Raw genomic sequence first — 14,328 nt, forward strand, 5'->3', positions numbered from 1 at the left:
ATCCTCTGGCTGCTTCAAAGTGTGCATGAGATGACTTGTCTCCTGGCTTTCCCACAACACAGGGAATAAAGGACTCTGAGGACAACATCTGTCCTTAACAAAGAACTAAGCCCATTCAGACCCATACAATGAAAACCATGAAGCTGGCTATTTCCCTGACCTCCCTTCCTGACAACTGCCTATTACATTCAGGCTCCGCTTCAGGGTTCACAGTAGAAGAAATATTCCCTGGCTTTCTCTAAACACGGCAGCATTCCCTCCACCAGAAAAAAACTGTCTCAGCTCCTTAGCCATTCCTCCCTGTTTCACATACATCAGTTCAAAAGCAAAGGGTCCTCCACTTCACAGGCTATGGGCCAGACTCTCAGCTGGTATAAATCAGCACAGTCTATTGAAATGTCATCCACACGTCCCTTTTACAACCTACCTCCACACATATCTAATGCATATCAATAGCACTATATCAGTTTATTCCAGTGGAGGCCTGGGTCCTGCTATTTTCATTGCTGCCTTCAAGGCTACATCCAAGAATGCACTACTCCAGCTAACTAAAACCAGGACTGACTCGAGCCTTTGTCCAAAAAATGAGCTCAACCTATTTTTATCCCATGCAGTTCAAAAAGATTTGCTTAACTTTTAATAGAAAACTGTTTGGTTCCCCTGCACTGATTTTGACTCAATAATTCAAAGAAACACTTCTAATCCACTGGCTCAACCCCTTTACAAAAACCAGCAAGCATCATTTTTCCCTTTTTTTCCAGACAAGGAAACAGAGGCAAAGTGATTTGCCAATGGCCATTTATAGTGAGTCTGTGGCAGAGGTGCACAACACTTAGCTTAGAGTCTCATCCTCTGCAAGAGAATGCTTGCCTGATTTACCAACCTACTGTGAAAAGGACAGTATTCCCAAACAGTATTCCCAAACAGTATTCTGGGACTACCTGAAAGCAGGAATATCAGAAAGAGAGAAGTCCTAGGAGATTTGTAGCAAGCCTTCCAAGGAGAGCATCACTCCTGGTGTTTTAGATCATTAGTCTCCTTGCTGGGATACAGAGAAGGGCATTAGTAGTCTGAATCCCATCCAGGCTTACACCTTTATGTCTCAAAGTCTGGTGCTACATCTTGCGCCCATTACTATCACCCCCTGAAAAAACCTGCATGAAGCTTAAAGAGGAGAAGGGACCAAAAGAGCACTGGGACAGAGTGAAAGTGGGTTAAATGCTGCTTGCAAGCATGCCCACCTTGCCTGAATGGAACCAGATGGATGTAACAGAGGCTCAGACACTAGTGTCTGGAATGAAGAAGAACCTGAAGCCATCATTTACACCTGAATGGGGTCCTGAAATACGTTCCCCACAAAAAAAAAATCTCATCTGACATCTTTAAAGCCCACTCTACCAAAAAGCCTGTCACTTAATGCTGTTAATGCTTAGCTTTATTCTTCATATCTCACAAGGAAACCACAAGGATTCTACAAACAAGCACCTACCCCAAGTGAACTGCACCCTCCCCAGGAGCAGAGCCATTCATTTTAACCCACAGGCTGCCCTGCTCCTTTTCCCGCCTTCCCCAAAACGTGTGCCTTCCTCCCCAGGATGAATGTGACTGGCACATGCTGTGACTCTGGAATGCAATTGATCCCAGACAACCAGCTGGAGGGTCAGTGCTTTCCCAGATCCTCCTGCAGCCCTGCAGTGCCACGCTGCACACTCCACCAGTTGGTTTGGGCAGAAGGTTATTCTCTCCAGGGCATTTACAGTCAATGTACCATACACTAATAGATGCCTCCTCTATTGTTCGACCGTGTGCCCGGATTGGCTGAGCAAGTGTGGGAAACACCAACAACCCTGAGACTCACATATCTGCTTGGCTGCTCTGGGGGATAAATAGAGGCAGTCAGTAGCTTCCAGAGTCATAGGCTTGTGCTCAGTACAGAAGCCCCTGACCCAGAGATCAGTCCCATAACTGACAGGGATCAGAATGGCTCCCAGCAACAGTTTCTTGGTCCACATAGAGGAAAAACTCCTGCCGAAAGAGAAGAATAAAGTAAGTGGAACAACTTTAAGTGGACAGGGCTAGAAAGTATGTGTTGGGCTGTATTCTATGGCACTGATTAGGCATCTGAAACTCCACTGTCAACCATGTGCATTTACATAGCCAAAATTATATAACAAGATCTAAGGATAGACAGATGCAATACAGGGGACAGACAGACAGATATGTGCTCCAGGAGGAATCAGGGTAGATGATGTAAATAAATCCAATCTGAGCATATCCGTAATGAACTGCTCCTCCCCAATTGCAGCTCAGGAAGCCGGTGGTGGAGAAAATGCGTCGGGATCGCATTAACAGCAGCATCGAGCAGCTGAAAGTCCTGCTGGAGAAGGAGTTCCAGAGACTTCAGCCCAACTCCAAGCTGGAGAAAGCCGACATCCTGGAAGTGGCGGTCAGCTACCTGAAGCAGCAGAGCCAGGTGCAGGCACGAGGTGGGTACCCAGCATGCTTTATCACACTCTCCGTGGGGCTGCTCCCACAGCAACTGCCCCCTTGCTCACACCAGTCCTCACTCCCTGAGAGGACAATGAATCCATGTGAGCAAGGACATGCAGGATTAGGCCCCCTGAGTCAACCCTTCCCATGTACTGTCCCTCTGCCCCACACTGGGACATGCTGCTGACCTGTCATTTTCCTCCCGTCTTTTTCAGCTTTCAGTCAGAAAAGCCCAGAGCAAGATTTTAACACCGGATACCTGCGCTGCCTCAAAGAAGCACTGCATTTCCTGTCCTACTATGAGCCTAGGAAGGAAGCTCAAGCCCAGCTGATCAAGCATTTCTGCAAAGCTCAAATGATCCCAGACAATCCCTGCTCCCCCCCTGTGCAGAGCTCACCCCCATCGCCCTGCCCGATCCCCAGGAAGCACCCTACCCAGAAGATTGCTGTTGCTCCTTCCATCTGGAGGCCCTGGTAGACTGATTTATGGGCATGCTTTCTTTTTTACTGTTTGCTACAAAACTAGAGGGATCTTTAATGGTTCCTCTTTCAAGTAGGAAACTCTGATTTCCAGGAGGAAGGGAGGGTATTTTTTTCTGTCAATAGGAATGAGGGTCTCTAAAGTAGTTTTCCTTCATAGTGAAGGATGGTGTCTGTATCTTGCAGTGAAACTGCTGTTTTTATGAGTGGCTCCAAGCTAAAAAAGGACCAAGTTCTTTGGTGCTTTACAGGGCAAAACTCCCAGTGACTTCCATCAGAGTTTTGTTTGATAAAGCCCTCAATGCAATGCCCAGGGAAGTCAATGGGAATCTTCTCACTGTTTTCTGTGGGTATTTAGGAGCTGCTCTGGCCCTGTATTGGGCAGCAACCTTCTTCTAGAAGGGGTATTTTTAAGGCTGTATTTTGTATCATAAAGAATTCCGAGTCTTTACCTTTTGAGTGAAAGATGTGATTCAGAAATGCTGTTGCTTCTGAAGTTCCTGTACTATTCTAGTATAATCTCTTATGGAAAGTTATTATAATAACAAATTACTGTAGAGAAAATTTTCTTCATGCCCAGTGCATATGAATCTCACTTGAGAGATAATTGATGCCTTTTGTAAAGGAAGTACTTTGTTTGTATCTTAAGTTATGAGGGTGGGGTAGGGGAAGGGAAATAAGTAGTGTACAGTTATGCACTGAACATTTTAAAGAGATTAGAAGCTTTTATAAAGTTGCTGTGTTTTCTTTCTGTGGGATGTTGAAAGTGACTTTGGTTCCTTTACTGTACATGTCAATAAAATGATTTTATTCCTTGACCCTTTTTGCCTGAAATTATTAAAATGTAATGTTTTGTTGGCGTGCTTGCATAAGAGGGGCGACTGTTTAAAACACCAGGGGATCCTCACTCTGGTGCACAGTTTTTACTTGTTCAAGCAGCCCCATTGACTATGGTTGGAAAGGGGATGGGATTGTCCATTTGGAAAGATATACAAAAGCTATCAAAAATTACAGTAAAATTTCAAGGCCTGAAAGTGAAGAAGAAATGCAGACGGACAGGGAAGGGGGTCAGACATGCATGAAAATACATATGTAGTCTTCAGATGGAAAAGAACCTACATTGCTAAACTCAGGCGTCACAGGTAACATGAGGCTTTTCCTTTCTCTTTTAAAGAGAAATTTACATATCTGCTATATCTGGTCAGGCAAGTAGGTAGGATTGCACACAGCTTTTTCTCTTCCAAATTAATTTATTTACAATTTCCCTTTTTTAAATGTAACACTCTCCTCTGAAGAAGCCAAACTGCATGTCAAAAATTCAAAGCTGGAAGTCCTGGGCCCAGGAACCAAGAGTCCTTTTTGGTCGTGATTCCTCACTCTGCTACTGATTTGCTGAGACACCTTGGGCAAGTCATGTCACTCATCTCTGCTTCAGTTTCCTATGCTGTAAAACCTTTATCACAGCAGTGTCCCAGCATTTGGAAAGCACTCCAAGATCTGAGTTCCATGCAACTGTTACATAGTATTTTTATTGCTGGCACTATTTTGCACCAGCTAGTCTCTCTCTTTAGCTTGGGCTCAGCTGTGTCATGGATGTGTTTCCACACAGCAGCAAGCTTTACAGTGCTTAACCCCAGCCCTATTAGTAGAAATATTACCACTATCAAATATATTGTAAGTGCCCTCTTTAACCCTTCCTTCCCCTTCTGACCCTAATATAGAAAGCAAAGCAGGCATATCCTCCCACAGCTTGAGAGCCCTGACTCATGACCTGGGTAATAACTGCAACACCGAGGCAGTGGGCTGCCTGTGACTCCTACATGTGGACACGGATTGCATGCCCTACTCAGTCAATCCTGTTCCTGACAGTGGGTACCAGGTGGAGCCTTCTTAAGAGTGAATGAAGCCTGTTTGATTTCACTGCCTTGGAGCTAGCAGGGTAGCATCTGGGGACCCCCAGAGCCATCCTGCTCACACAATAACGTAGCAGAGGATGCTGTTCTTTTACTCTCTAACATCCCAAATGAACATACACACAAGCCTCAGAAATGTTATTTTAATTTTTTTTTCAAAAAAAAATTCCCACCAAGCCCTGTCTTATGTTTAGGAGGGCACAGGAGGGTTCCCTCTTGACTGTGTGACCCACCAATGGCACGAGACCATCTCCCCTGGGATTCCAGGATAGCAGTTTATTTGAAAAGCTGAATTTCCATGGACCAGGACGACAGAAAAATTAGAGGTACCCACTCTAAATCGAGAGAGGCAAAGTACCATATAAATAGAGCTAGGCATTCTTATTATTCATATAGATCCTGGAAACTGTTCTCTTTGACTGTTCACTGTTAGCAATGTTTGATTAGTCATATGGCACATTTTGGGAGATTAAATTTGCCTTTACACAAGAAGGGGAAACACTGAAAAGGGCACTTAGATAGAAACAAAACAAACTCTAAGATTTATATAAATATTTGTAAATCCCTGGAAATCATATAGGTAACAATTAGTGTGAGCCCCTGATTATCAGCTGATCACATTCAACTACGTTTTCATATATTTGACAGTTGAATATACTTCCCCCCCCCCCCCAAAAAAAAACAGCAACCCAACCAACCAAACCATTGGAAATGAGTATCAGAAACACATTCCTTCTGGTTCGCTCAGACTGAGTAGGAATGCAGTTTGGTACTACCCTGAGCCATTTTCCATTCAGGCTGTCCTCTGCCTCAGCTGAGATTAGTAACACCTGAATTTCTCTTTGGTAGTATATGTATATTTTTACTTTAATATTTCCTACAGTTTATATGCCTCTAATTTCAGTAACATGTGCTGTAGAATTTTGCTAAAAATTGTACCAAACAGATTCCCAACTTGATTTTAAACTGGTGAAGTCAGAAATACAATCAAGAGAAAACTTGGAAAACAACAAGACTTCACATCGCTGCTGGGTGCATGTTTGGCCTCACCTGCACTGGGAGGAAATCAGAAACCTGGAGAAGAGTTTACCCCCATGGAAGATTGGTGTGAAATCAGAACCAAGCCTATAAGGCCAGAACCTGTTTCTGCTAGACCCCTATCCCCTAGAAAAGTCAGAAAAGGCATAGAGTCCAATTTTCATTTCTACTAAGACCTTGTTATACCCTATACCACTAAAGAAGCTTTACAGTGAGAAAGAACAAAAAATGATACCCATCCACTTTCCAGTAGGGCCTTAACATAAATAAGAACCAGGCCCAGTGCTGTACAAAGCTGGGGCCAATATGGAAAGCACCAGGCTCACAGCCTTCAGGTAAAAGCCCAACCCAAAGCAGTGGAAAGACTCCCATTTATTTGCGTGAGCCAGGACCCTGGCTGGAGCTGGAGCTCTGATGACTTCTAACCACAGGCTTTGGTTCAGTCTCAACAAGAAGCATCTGCAAGCGAGCTTAGCCAGGTTGCTATTGCCAATACTGAGATCTCATTCTGAGTGCCTGCTTTGATCCTAGAAAAGCCCAGGTCTTGCTAACTATTTATTAATTATTAGCTGTGATAATAAGCAAATCCACACAGGCTCTTCAGATCCTCCCACCTGATGCTCCCCTTTTGCAGAGCTCTCCTACCCTTGGGAGGGTGATGTTTATTATGCTGATCCCACAGCCCAGGGATACTTTCCTGACAAAGACCTATTAACCTCAGAGTGTGGGCTTGAGTTTCTCGGAGTTTCCCACACTTTCTTCCTCTATTTATGGCATTCAAGGGATCACAAAAGAAGCGTGCCTCACAACAGCCCACATTAGTGATGCTCTTTGATTCTGCATTGTGATTACCAGCAATTCCTGTCCCGATAGACCATCTGGAGAGCTATTTTCCTAAGGAGCACGTTGATCGATCAGTATTATCCAAGCCCTTTTAAAACTTGGGAACGTTATGCTCTTTGACACTAAATAGGTGGATCACGGATGGACTGTCAGCTCAATTTTAAGCCATCCAAGTCAGGTACAAAAAAGAAAGAAAGAAAGGAATCGTAACTGTTCCTTAAGAAATGCACGTATGATAATGACACATTTTATACGTTGAGCTACCTTAAAGCAAGATGTAGCTTGAAAGGGAAGACGGTGTGTAGAAAGGATAGCAATTAGTTAGTGAATGATGTGAACTTGACACTGGGTGCACAGCCCTGGAGAGTGAGCATTATTTTTCATCACAGAGATGGTATCCTGCTGCCAGGGGTAATGCTGGTATGCATCTGCCAGTCTGCCTCCTTCAGGCTGCCCCACAATTGAGCTGTTAGGCCTGGTTCATCTCTAAAGCTCATCCATACCTCAGCTGGCTGAGAGGGCTGCCAAATAGTATCAAGCACAACAACTGCTTCTGGAATAAGAAGTCCTTGTTTTACTGGCCCTAGCCATTCGATCACTGGGCTAGGTCCACCATCCAGTGACAGCAAGGTGGACAGAGACATGGCCCACTACCAATTCTTTAGGCCATCCAGTTTTCCATAATAACCGACTGCTCTCAAAGACAACCATACGACTGCCATGCACCTTGCCTCAGTGAAAGCTGCTTCTACTTGGAATTCAGACTCTGTGTGTGCAGTATGTTCACAATTACGTGAGGAGTTAAGACCTCTGCCACTTTTAATGATCAATATGACAAAGTGAGCATAACTAGACAGACCAGCCCCTCTCTGCTCCTGTGAGACTCCGATCACAGTTTTGAAGGTAAGTTATATTCACCAGGAGACTCTCAAATACTTTCCAATGGAGCAAAGCTGTAAGAGAGCTGAACTCACTGGAGCAAATGGCTAAAAAACCAAGCATTGGTGTATCTTTCAGGATTGGACCCGTATTTCACAGCAACGAGATATGATCCTGAAGAAGGGAATCATCAGGCTACAGCATTTAGCTAACTTACAAACACTGGAATTGCCTAATAAATTTCCATGGTGGTACTATGTTTTGTGATTTATTTCTAACAACCCATCACTCCATTCACAGGAGGAAACAAAAATGCTACCTTATAACAACCACAGAACAACCTTCCCTGCCATCTTTTGGGTCTGCAGTGGTACTGAGTGGAGAGATACAAACTCCTCCCTCGGATACAGAGTGGTGATAATGGCTGATCTTGCAGCACATGCATACTTTATAGGCTGCTCAATAAACTGAAGCTTTCCTCTTAATTAGAAAAGAAAATAATTTAGAAGTGCCTAACTTTTTAGCCAATATAAACAGGAACTCCTGACAGTACACATGGTTTTCTAACATGAGGGCAATTATCATAGATGCCCCAATATGTCTGTGTTTTTCATGGATATTGGATCCTACAATGTGTCAAAATTAAATATTACAAGAAAACAGATAGCACATGGCATAAACTAAATGTGAGTAATACAGAAAAAGCAATTCAGCCCTAAGGCAACTACCTTGACTGTACTGGAATTACACCTAGTAATTTTACTATACATATATACAAACACATGCTGATGCACAAAGAGATTTTGCTGATGCTCAAGTTAGTGCAGTATAGAATAGCATAGTACAGCATACCACAGCAACTACAATTATATTCTCTTCTAATCACCCTGTTGCACCAATTTCCCCCACAAAAGTAGAAATACAGTCACCCTGTGTATATCTGTACAAAGTACCTACTTACTTCCATACAGAATTGTCCCCTATATCACCCTTAAAATAAGAGGTTTTATCAATCTGAGATTATCATGAATAACAATTCAAAGAGATTGTAGCGTCATAGAAAAATAGGACTGGCAGGAAGTCATCTAGTCCAACCCCCTGCTCAAGGCAGAATCATCCCTGTCTAAACTATCTCAATAAAATATTTACAGTATCTAATCTGCACTTGAAAACGTTCAGTAAATGGAAACTCCCCAGCCTCTCCAGAGAATGCATTCAGTGCTTAACCACCTTGATAGAAAGTTCATCTTAATATCCAGCCTAGATTTCCCTTGCTGCAATTTAAGCCCATTACTTCTTGTCCTGTCCCCTGTGGGCACACAAAACAGCAGATCACCCTTCTCTTTATCGCCACACTTTTTTGTATTTAAAGACTGCTATCAAATCCCTCCCTGTTATCATATCCACTCATCATAAAGTGTTCAGCCCTGAAGAACACAATCAAAGCAAATGGGAAAGGAATGATGCTTTTCTTTGATTCATCAATAGGATGTGTTCAGGAGGAGGCGGGGGTGGTGCTATAGCTCTGGCGTTTTTCAAACTGGTTAGAGGGAGGGAGAGAAGCTGGAGTTTGTAACCCCCGAGGGCTGTTGTTTTGTGCTGGCAACGCAAGGCGGCTTGCCTGGTTCACCATTCACATCAGATGGTGTGAGTCCGGGATCCTGAGCATTTCCCACACAGTGCCCCATTCACAGTGTTAAACTGTTGACAAAAGAAGTGTGCCTCTGCAGGTCCTGAGTGGAAAGCTAATGCCTGCTGCACCATCTGGCCAGCACTGGGAGAAAGGCACAATGCTTTAATCAATGGGTGGTGATTCAATCCTTTGGACTCGGCAGCATTGTGCTGGGGGGAGGATGGCATTATTTAAAACCACACGTTTCATATTTCCAGAACTGGAAATTGGATCAAAGCGTTCTTGCCCAAAGGAAACCTCCCACCTCATGGTGCCCTTCTGCTGCAAACAGAACAACCCTCTCATCCAGTGCGTGGCACAATCTACCGTCCCAGTGCATCTGACAACCAGCCTGGGGACCCTGTAGATACCCTGGCGAGTTATATCTTGCTGTAAGCGATGACAAAGATGATCAAGGCATATAGCCGTGTGTTGGCCAGTGATAACAATAGCAACACAGAACTGATAAAGAGACTTAGGGTCTGAACTTTCTAGGGGACCCATGCTCCCAAGTTTGTGATGTGCTTTGACAATCAATAATAATAAAGTCATTAAATTATCAAAGGTGGGAAGGGGGAAGCTGACTTATGGAATTCACTGTCACAGGAAGTCACGAAGTATTACAGAAATGAGCAGTATGAATGGGTTTGGATGAGCAAATGTCATGGCTAGTAAAACAAACTTCAGCACATTTATCCTCACAACAATCCAGGGCAGATTCTTGTTTACTTATATGCAGCCTCAAGTACTTGTGTTATAAATAGGGAAACTGAGGCACAGAGAAGGGGCTGAAAGGCTGACAAAGGCATCAGGTGAGGTTTTTGTAAACTTCTTCGTACTAACAGGGAAACCAAGTTGCACAGAAAATCTGGTCCTTAAAATCTGGTCTTTTCAGCTTAACTAAAGTAACCAGATCAGCATGGCTGTGAAACAAGTTAACCAGTGATCCAACAGGTCTGGGATAGGAGTCAGAGTGTCTGCGTTCTAGTCTCTGCTCTGGGTCCCTCTCAGACTCTGTCCTGGACTGACTATGTAGCACACAAGAGGACACAGCAGTTCACTGAAGCCAACAGAGCTCTGAGCAAGCACAGCAGCCCAACCTCAAAGCAGAATCAGGACTCCAGTGAACATGAGACCTTGCAAACTTACCTGTTTGATCCCAGCGTCCTGACTATGCCTGTGGTATGGTGGCCCTTTGAGAGCGCAATTTTGTTGTGTGTCAGAACTTCCTGCCTCTCTTAAATGCCCCCTAAGCATTTTTCCCTTGAAAAGTGTTTTCAGGGTCCCCACGGCTCAGTTCTTTCTGCAACTTGCCCCTTCTGTCCTGAGCCCTGTGGCTAGGGGTTATATCCAGATGCAATACTTTCATTATTCTTTAGGATTTTACTATTTAATAGTTGCAAGGCACCCTAAGTGAAGCCCACGGTATGCAGCTGGGTGTTAGATGGGTAGACAAGGTTTTAAACAGTGAATGTTGCTCCTGCTGATATATATAAAGGCAGTAACGTGTATCCAGGTCCGTGTGTTTTATGAACATGTCATTCAAAGCGCTCATGAGTACAGGGCCATGGTAGAGGAGAAAGAAGTAACCAGAAGAGAACTGATTCAAACCAAGTTAACCAGTAATGCAACAGGTCTGGAATAGGAACCAGGATTTCTGGCAACAGTCCAGAAAAAAAAGTAACTAGCACTGCCTTCAATGGCCAGGAGCCTGCTCATCCTGGTCCTGCTCTCCCACTTCCATGGCACCTGTCTGACTATGCCAAGTACACCTAATTCAGAGGGCATACAACAGCAAACATGCTGACAAAACGTGGCACTGTAAGAGAAAGCGAGTAAGCTTGGGCCAGGAGCCAGGAAGTGCTGCAGGCTTCTGATTTTGGAGACAGGATAACCAAGGCACAAAATGGGTTACGGGCTGAATTACTGTGTGCCCTTGTTTTGCCACTTGTAAAGGCAACTAATACTGCCTGCTTTCATATTGCACAGCTAGCTGATGGACACTAAAGCAACAGCAGGCTTGATTCAGACTCGTCTGCAAAGATCTCCAAGATATTAAATGGAAGATGCTAGGAAAAAGCATGATTGTTATGATATTAATTTGCTGGGGGAGCCCAGACAAAAGCAAAAGACAATAATTTACTTAAGGTTTGTAAAGAGTCACAGAAAAAACAAAATGCATGTAAGACTGAGGAACGAAAAGCAATTCACATGGTAACTTCCTAAAAAAATATACACCCCCCCCCAAAAAAGTGTGTTCTCCCTTCTGATTTTGATCACTAGTTGCCTGAAAATTGACCAGCACTGTATTCATCCAAGCACGGTTTAATGTCAATGAAAAGGTTTAGTCCCTCTAATTTGAAATTTTTCCCTTTTGGCTTCTCCTCTGGACAAGGACAAGAACAAGGGGAGCGGCTGTTCTCTCTTCCTGGGAGCTGTCTTCTGTCCTTAATGTCACCACAGCCTGGGAAAAGGCAGCATATTGAGACGTTGATGGTCCCAACATCAGGCACAAGTTTGATTATAATGATGGTGAACATAATGATGGCGAACGCTTTCCCACGTTCCTCCCCAGCCTTTCTAGCCTAGCTTCTATTGTGTAACACACTCCCCAGTCCACCTGCTCCGCTGGGAGCAGGGTATTATCCCCAGGCAATTCACAGTCAATTTACCATGCTGTAATAGATGCTCTATCTATTGTCCTGCTAAACGCATGGATTGGCTAGCGAGTGTGGGAAACTCAAAGAAGCTTAGGCCCCAGGCATCTGTATGCAGCTCTGGGGTATAAATACAGGCACTTTCCAGCTCCCTGTATCACTTGCTGAACAGCAAGATCTGAGGTGAAGTCGGCACCTGTACTCCTGGGATAATGGCCCCTAACACTCTTGCACTGGAAATCCTAACACCCAAAGAGAAAAACAGAGTAAGTATGTGACCACGTGTCTGAGAGTGGCTGCTCAAAACAAAGCCTCCTAGCTGGAGCAGATGAGAAAGGAAAGGTGGTGGCTAATTCTCTCTCTGCCTTCTCGTGTTACAGCTGAGAAAACCAATGGTGGAGAAGCTGCGCCGGGATCGCATTAACAGCAGCATCGAGCAGCTGAAAGTCCTGCTGGAGAAGGAGTTCCAGAGACACCAGCCCAACTCCAAGCTGGAGAAAGCCGACATCCTGGAGATGACTGTCAGCTACCTGAAATACAGCCAAAGTGAGTGCATCTCCCTCTGTTTTCAAACTGCTCCTGTCTGCTAGTTTTATTTATGCCTAGGCTGGAGGTTGGGCCAGACCTGTCTAAAACTCTGTCTTTCCTCTTATTCCAGCTTTCCCCTCATCTCAGCATCTGCAGCGGGATTACAGTGAAGGGTATTCCTGGTGCCTCAAAGAGGCTCTTCAGTTCCTGTCTCTCCATTCAGCCAACATGGAAACTCAGACAAAACTGTTGTGCCACTTCCAGAGATCTCAAGTGGCTGCCAAAGACTCAAATTCTTCTGCAGCCTCCTGTTTCTCCCACCAAGCTCCTGCAAAACAGGCAGTGCTGAAGCCCTCCAGCAGCCTTTGGAGGCCCTGGTAGATGAGATGGACTTCTGTTTTATTTCTGGACATGTGCTTGTATTCCAGAGGAGCCTGCAACTTGCTGTGCAAGTATGTGCACTCCTCTAATGAGTAGGGAAGAGCACTTTCCTTTTACAGAGCATGATGATGCTTGGACATCAGTTTCCCTTCTCCCAGAAGGACCTAAAAGCTCCCACTACTTGGAGAGTTATTCTAAAAGAATGTGCCCTGTAGTCCTCATGGGAGGACGACTGAAAAGAGTTGCTCAGAGAGGAACGTTTCCTGGTGTGCGACCACGCTGAGGTGGTGCATGCGCATGCTGGGTTAAAACTAAGTAACTTCTAAGAAGTATAGGCTCACATTTTCAAAGGTGTCTGCTCAGCGGGAGCACCTCCATCTCAGCCACACGTTTCAAGACTCCTGAGATACCCCTGCTTGACTCCAGCCACAGCTGAAAATCCCAAGTTGGGTAGCTGAATTGGGGGACACCTTTGAAAATGTGGCTTTCACCTGGTTGCCGTAACAAGTTCTACAATATTTGTAGGGTGCGCTAAGCGTACTATGAAAAGCAACCCCAGTTCTGTAGAGGAAATTCTTCAGGATGTATGGCTCTCGGAGTAGAGCACAATTTGCTAGGTTTAGTATGTGCAATGCCTTTTGTAAAGGCAATAGCTCACTTGTACCCTTATAGGAAAGGAAAGTTACGGCATGTGTTGTCGAATTTACAGGAAATGCTTAGCAAAGCCTTTCATGAAAAGGTGACTGTACAAATTCTGTTTGTGCTTTTGGTACCCTCGTGCTTGGGGGAAACTGCTGATTTGCTACCATCCTTGGAGTGATATGTTCATTTAAGATGCACTGACTCTGTAATCTGTTTTGCATTATTTTGCATTTCAAAAGTCACAAAAATTTTGGCTCTGAGTGAAAATAAAATCTGGTTACTGAATCTGTATCCAGTGAGTTGTTCTTTTCTTTGTGAAATTGCCAGCTGGGGCCTCTCTTGTAAAATGATTTGCAGGATCCTGTGATTTAAAGAACTGCTGTGTCGAAGAGGTGTCCACACTGCACTCACAGCTGTGACACACTCAAGCTACTCACTGTACTACAAATGTATCTGGAGGCATAATAGATACAGAAGAATCAGAGTTCAGCTGTGGAGCAGTCCAGGTTTGCATAGAAATTAAGCAAGTACTAGGGGTTAAAGCAGATTGTGGCACTGACAAAGATCCAGAAAGAACCTCAATCAGCCCTCCTTGGCTGTGGAAAGCAGAAGGGAGTAGGCAAAGGGAATGAGATGTGCCAGGATCAGCCTCAAGCTATCTACTACTCAACCTTCTCTGTAAATTCACCTGCTGTAATTAGAGGTTTTCAGTAATGAAGGGCAGGGGGGTGGGGAAGGGAAGGGAGGAAGGAGGGTTGAGGGTGAGAGTGGGGTTGTTGAATGTGCTGGCTGACATCCACTTTTT

The 14,328-nt window shown here is 44.4% G+C and overlaps 2 protein-coding genes across 2 annotated transcripts; both read left to right on the top strand.

Annotated features, from left to right (window-relative positions):
• Positions 1-1,235: 1,235 nt before the first annotated feature.
• LOC109293635 (transcription factor HES-5-like) lies at positions 1,236-3,788 on the top strand. The gene is made up of 3 exons (XM_019511670.1): positions 1,236-2,046; positions 2,306-2,486; positions 2,706-3,788. Exons 1-3 carry the CDS (start codon positions 1,981-1,983, stop codon positions 2,966-2,968), a joined length of 510 nt encoding a protein of 169 aa, XP_019367215.1. The 5' UTR covers positions 1,236-1,980; the 3' UTR covers positions 2,969-3,788.
• Positions 3,789-12,143: 8,355 nt separating this feature from the next.
• LOC109293891 (transcription factor HES-5-like) lies at positions 12,144-13,814 on the top strand. Its single transcript, XM_019512048.1, has 3 exons — positions 12,144-12,238; positions 12,353-12,518; positions 12,631-13,814. Exons 1-3 carry the CDS (start codon positions 12,185-12,187, stop codon positions 12,879-12,881), a joined length of 471 nt encoding a protein of 156 aa, XP_019367593.1. The 5' UTR covers positions 12,144-12,184; the 3' UTR covers positions 12,882-13,814.
• The last annotated feature ends 514 nt before the right edge of the window (positions 13,815-14,328 follow it).

The sequence above is a fragment of the Gavialis gangeticus genome, unplaced genomic scaffold, assembly GCF_001723915.1.
Source record: "Gavialis gangeticus isolate Ggan-Ray unplaced genomic scaffold, GavGan_comp1, whole genome shotgun sequence".
Lineage (NCBI taxonomy): Eukaryota > Metazoa > Chordata > Crocodylia > Gavialidae > Gavialis > Gavialis gangeticus.

Bases quoted from the DNA above. Each gene is read 5' to 3' on its own strand.
- LOC109293635 (XM_019511670.1), top strand. From the start codon at position 1,981: ATGGCTCCCAGCAACAGTTTCTTGGTCCACATAGAGGAAAAACTCCTG. The intron at 2,047-2,305 runs GTAAGTGGAACA...CCCCAATTGCAG, and splicing joins TGCCGAAAGAGAAGAATAAA to CTCAGGAAGCCGGTGGTGGA. The intron at 2,487-2,705 runs GTGGGTACCCAG...CGTCTTTTTCAG, and splicing joins GAGCCAGGTGCAGGCACGAG to CTTTCAGTCAGAAAAGCCCA.
- LOC109293891 (XM_019512048.1), top strand. From the start codon at position 12,185: ATGGCCCCTAACACTCTTGCACTGGAAATCCTAACACCCAAAGAGAAA. The intron at 12,239-12,352 runs GTAAGTATGTGA...CTCGTGTTACAG, and splicing joins CACCCAAAGAGAAAAACAGA to CTGAGAAAACCAATGGTGGA. The intron at 12,519-12,630 runs GTGAGTGCATCT...CTCTTATTCCAG, and splicing joins CTACCTGAAATACAGCCAAA to CTTTCCCCTCATCTCAGCAT.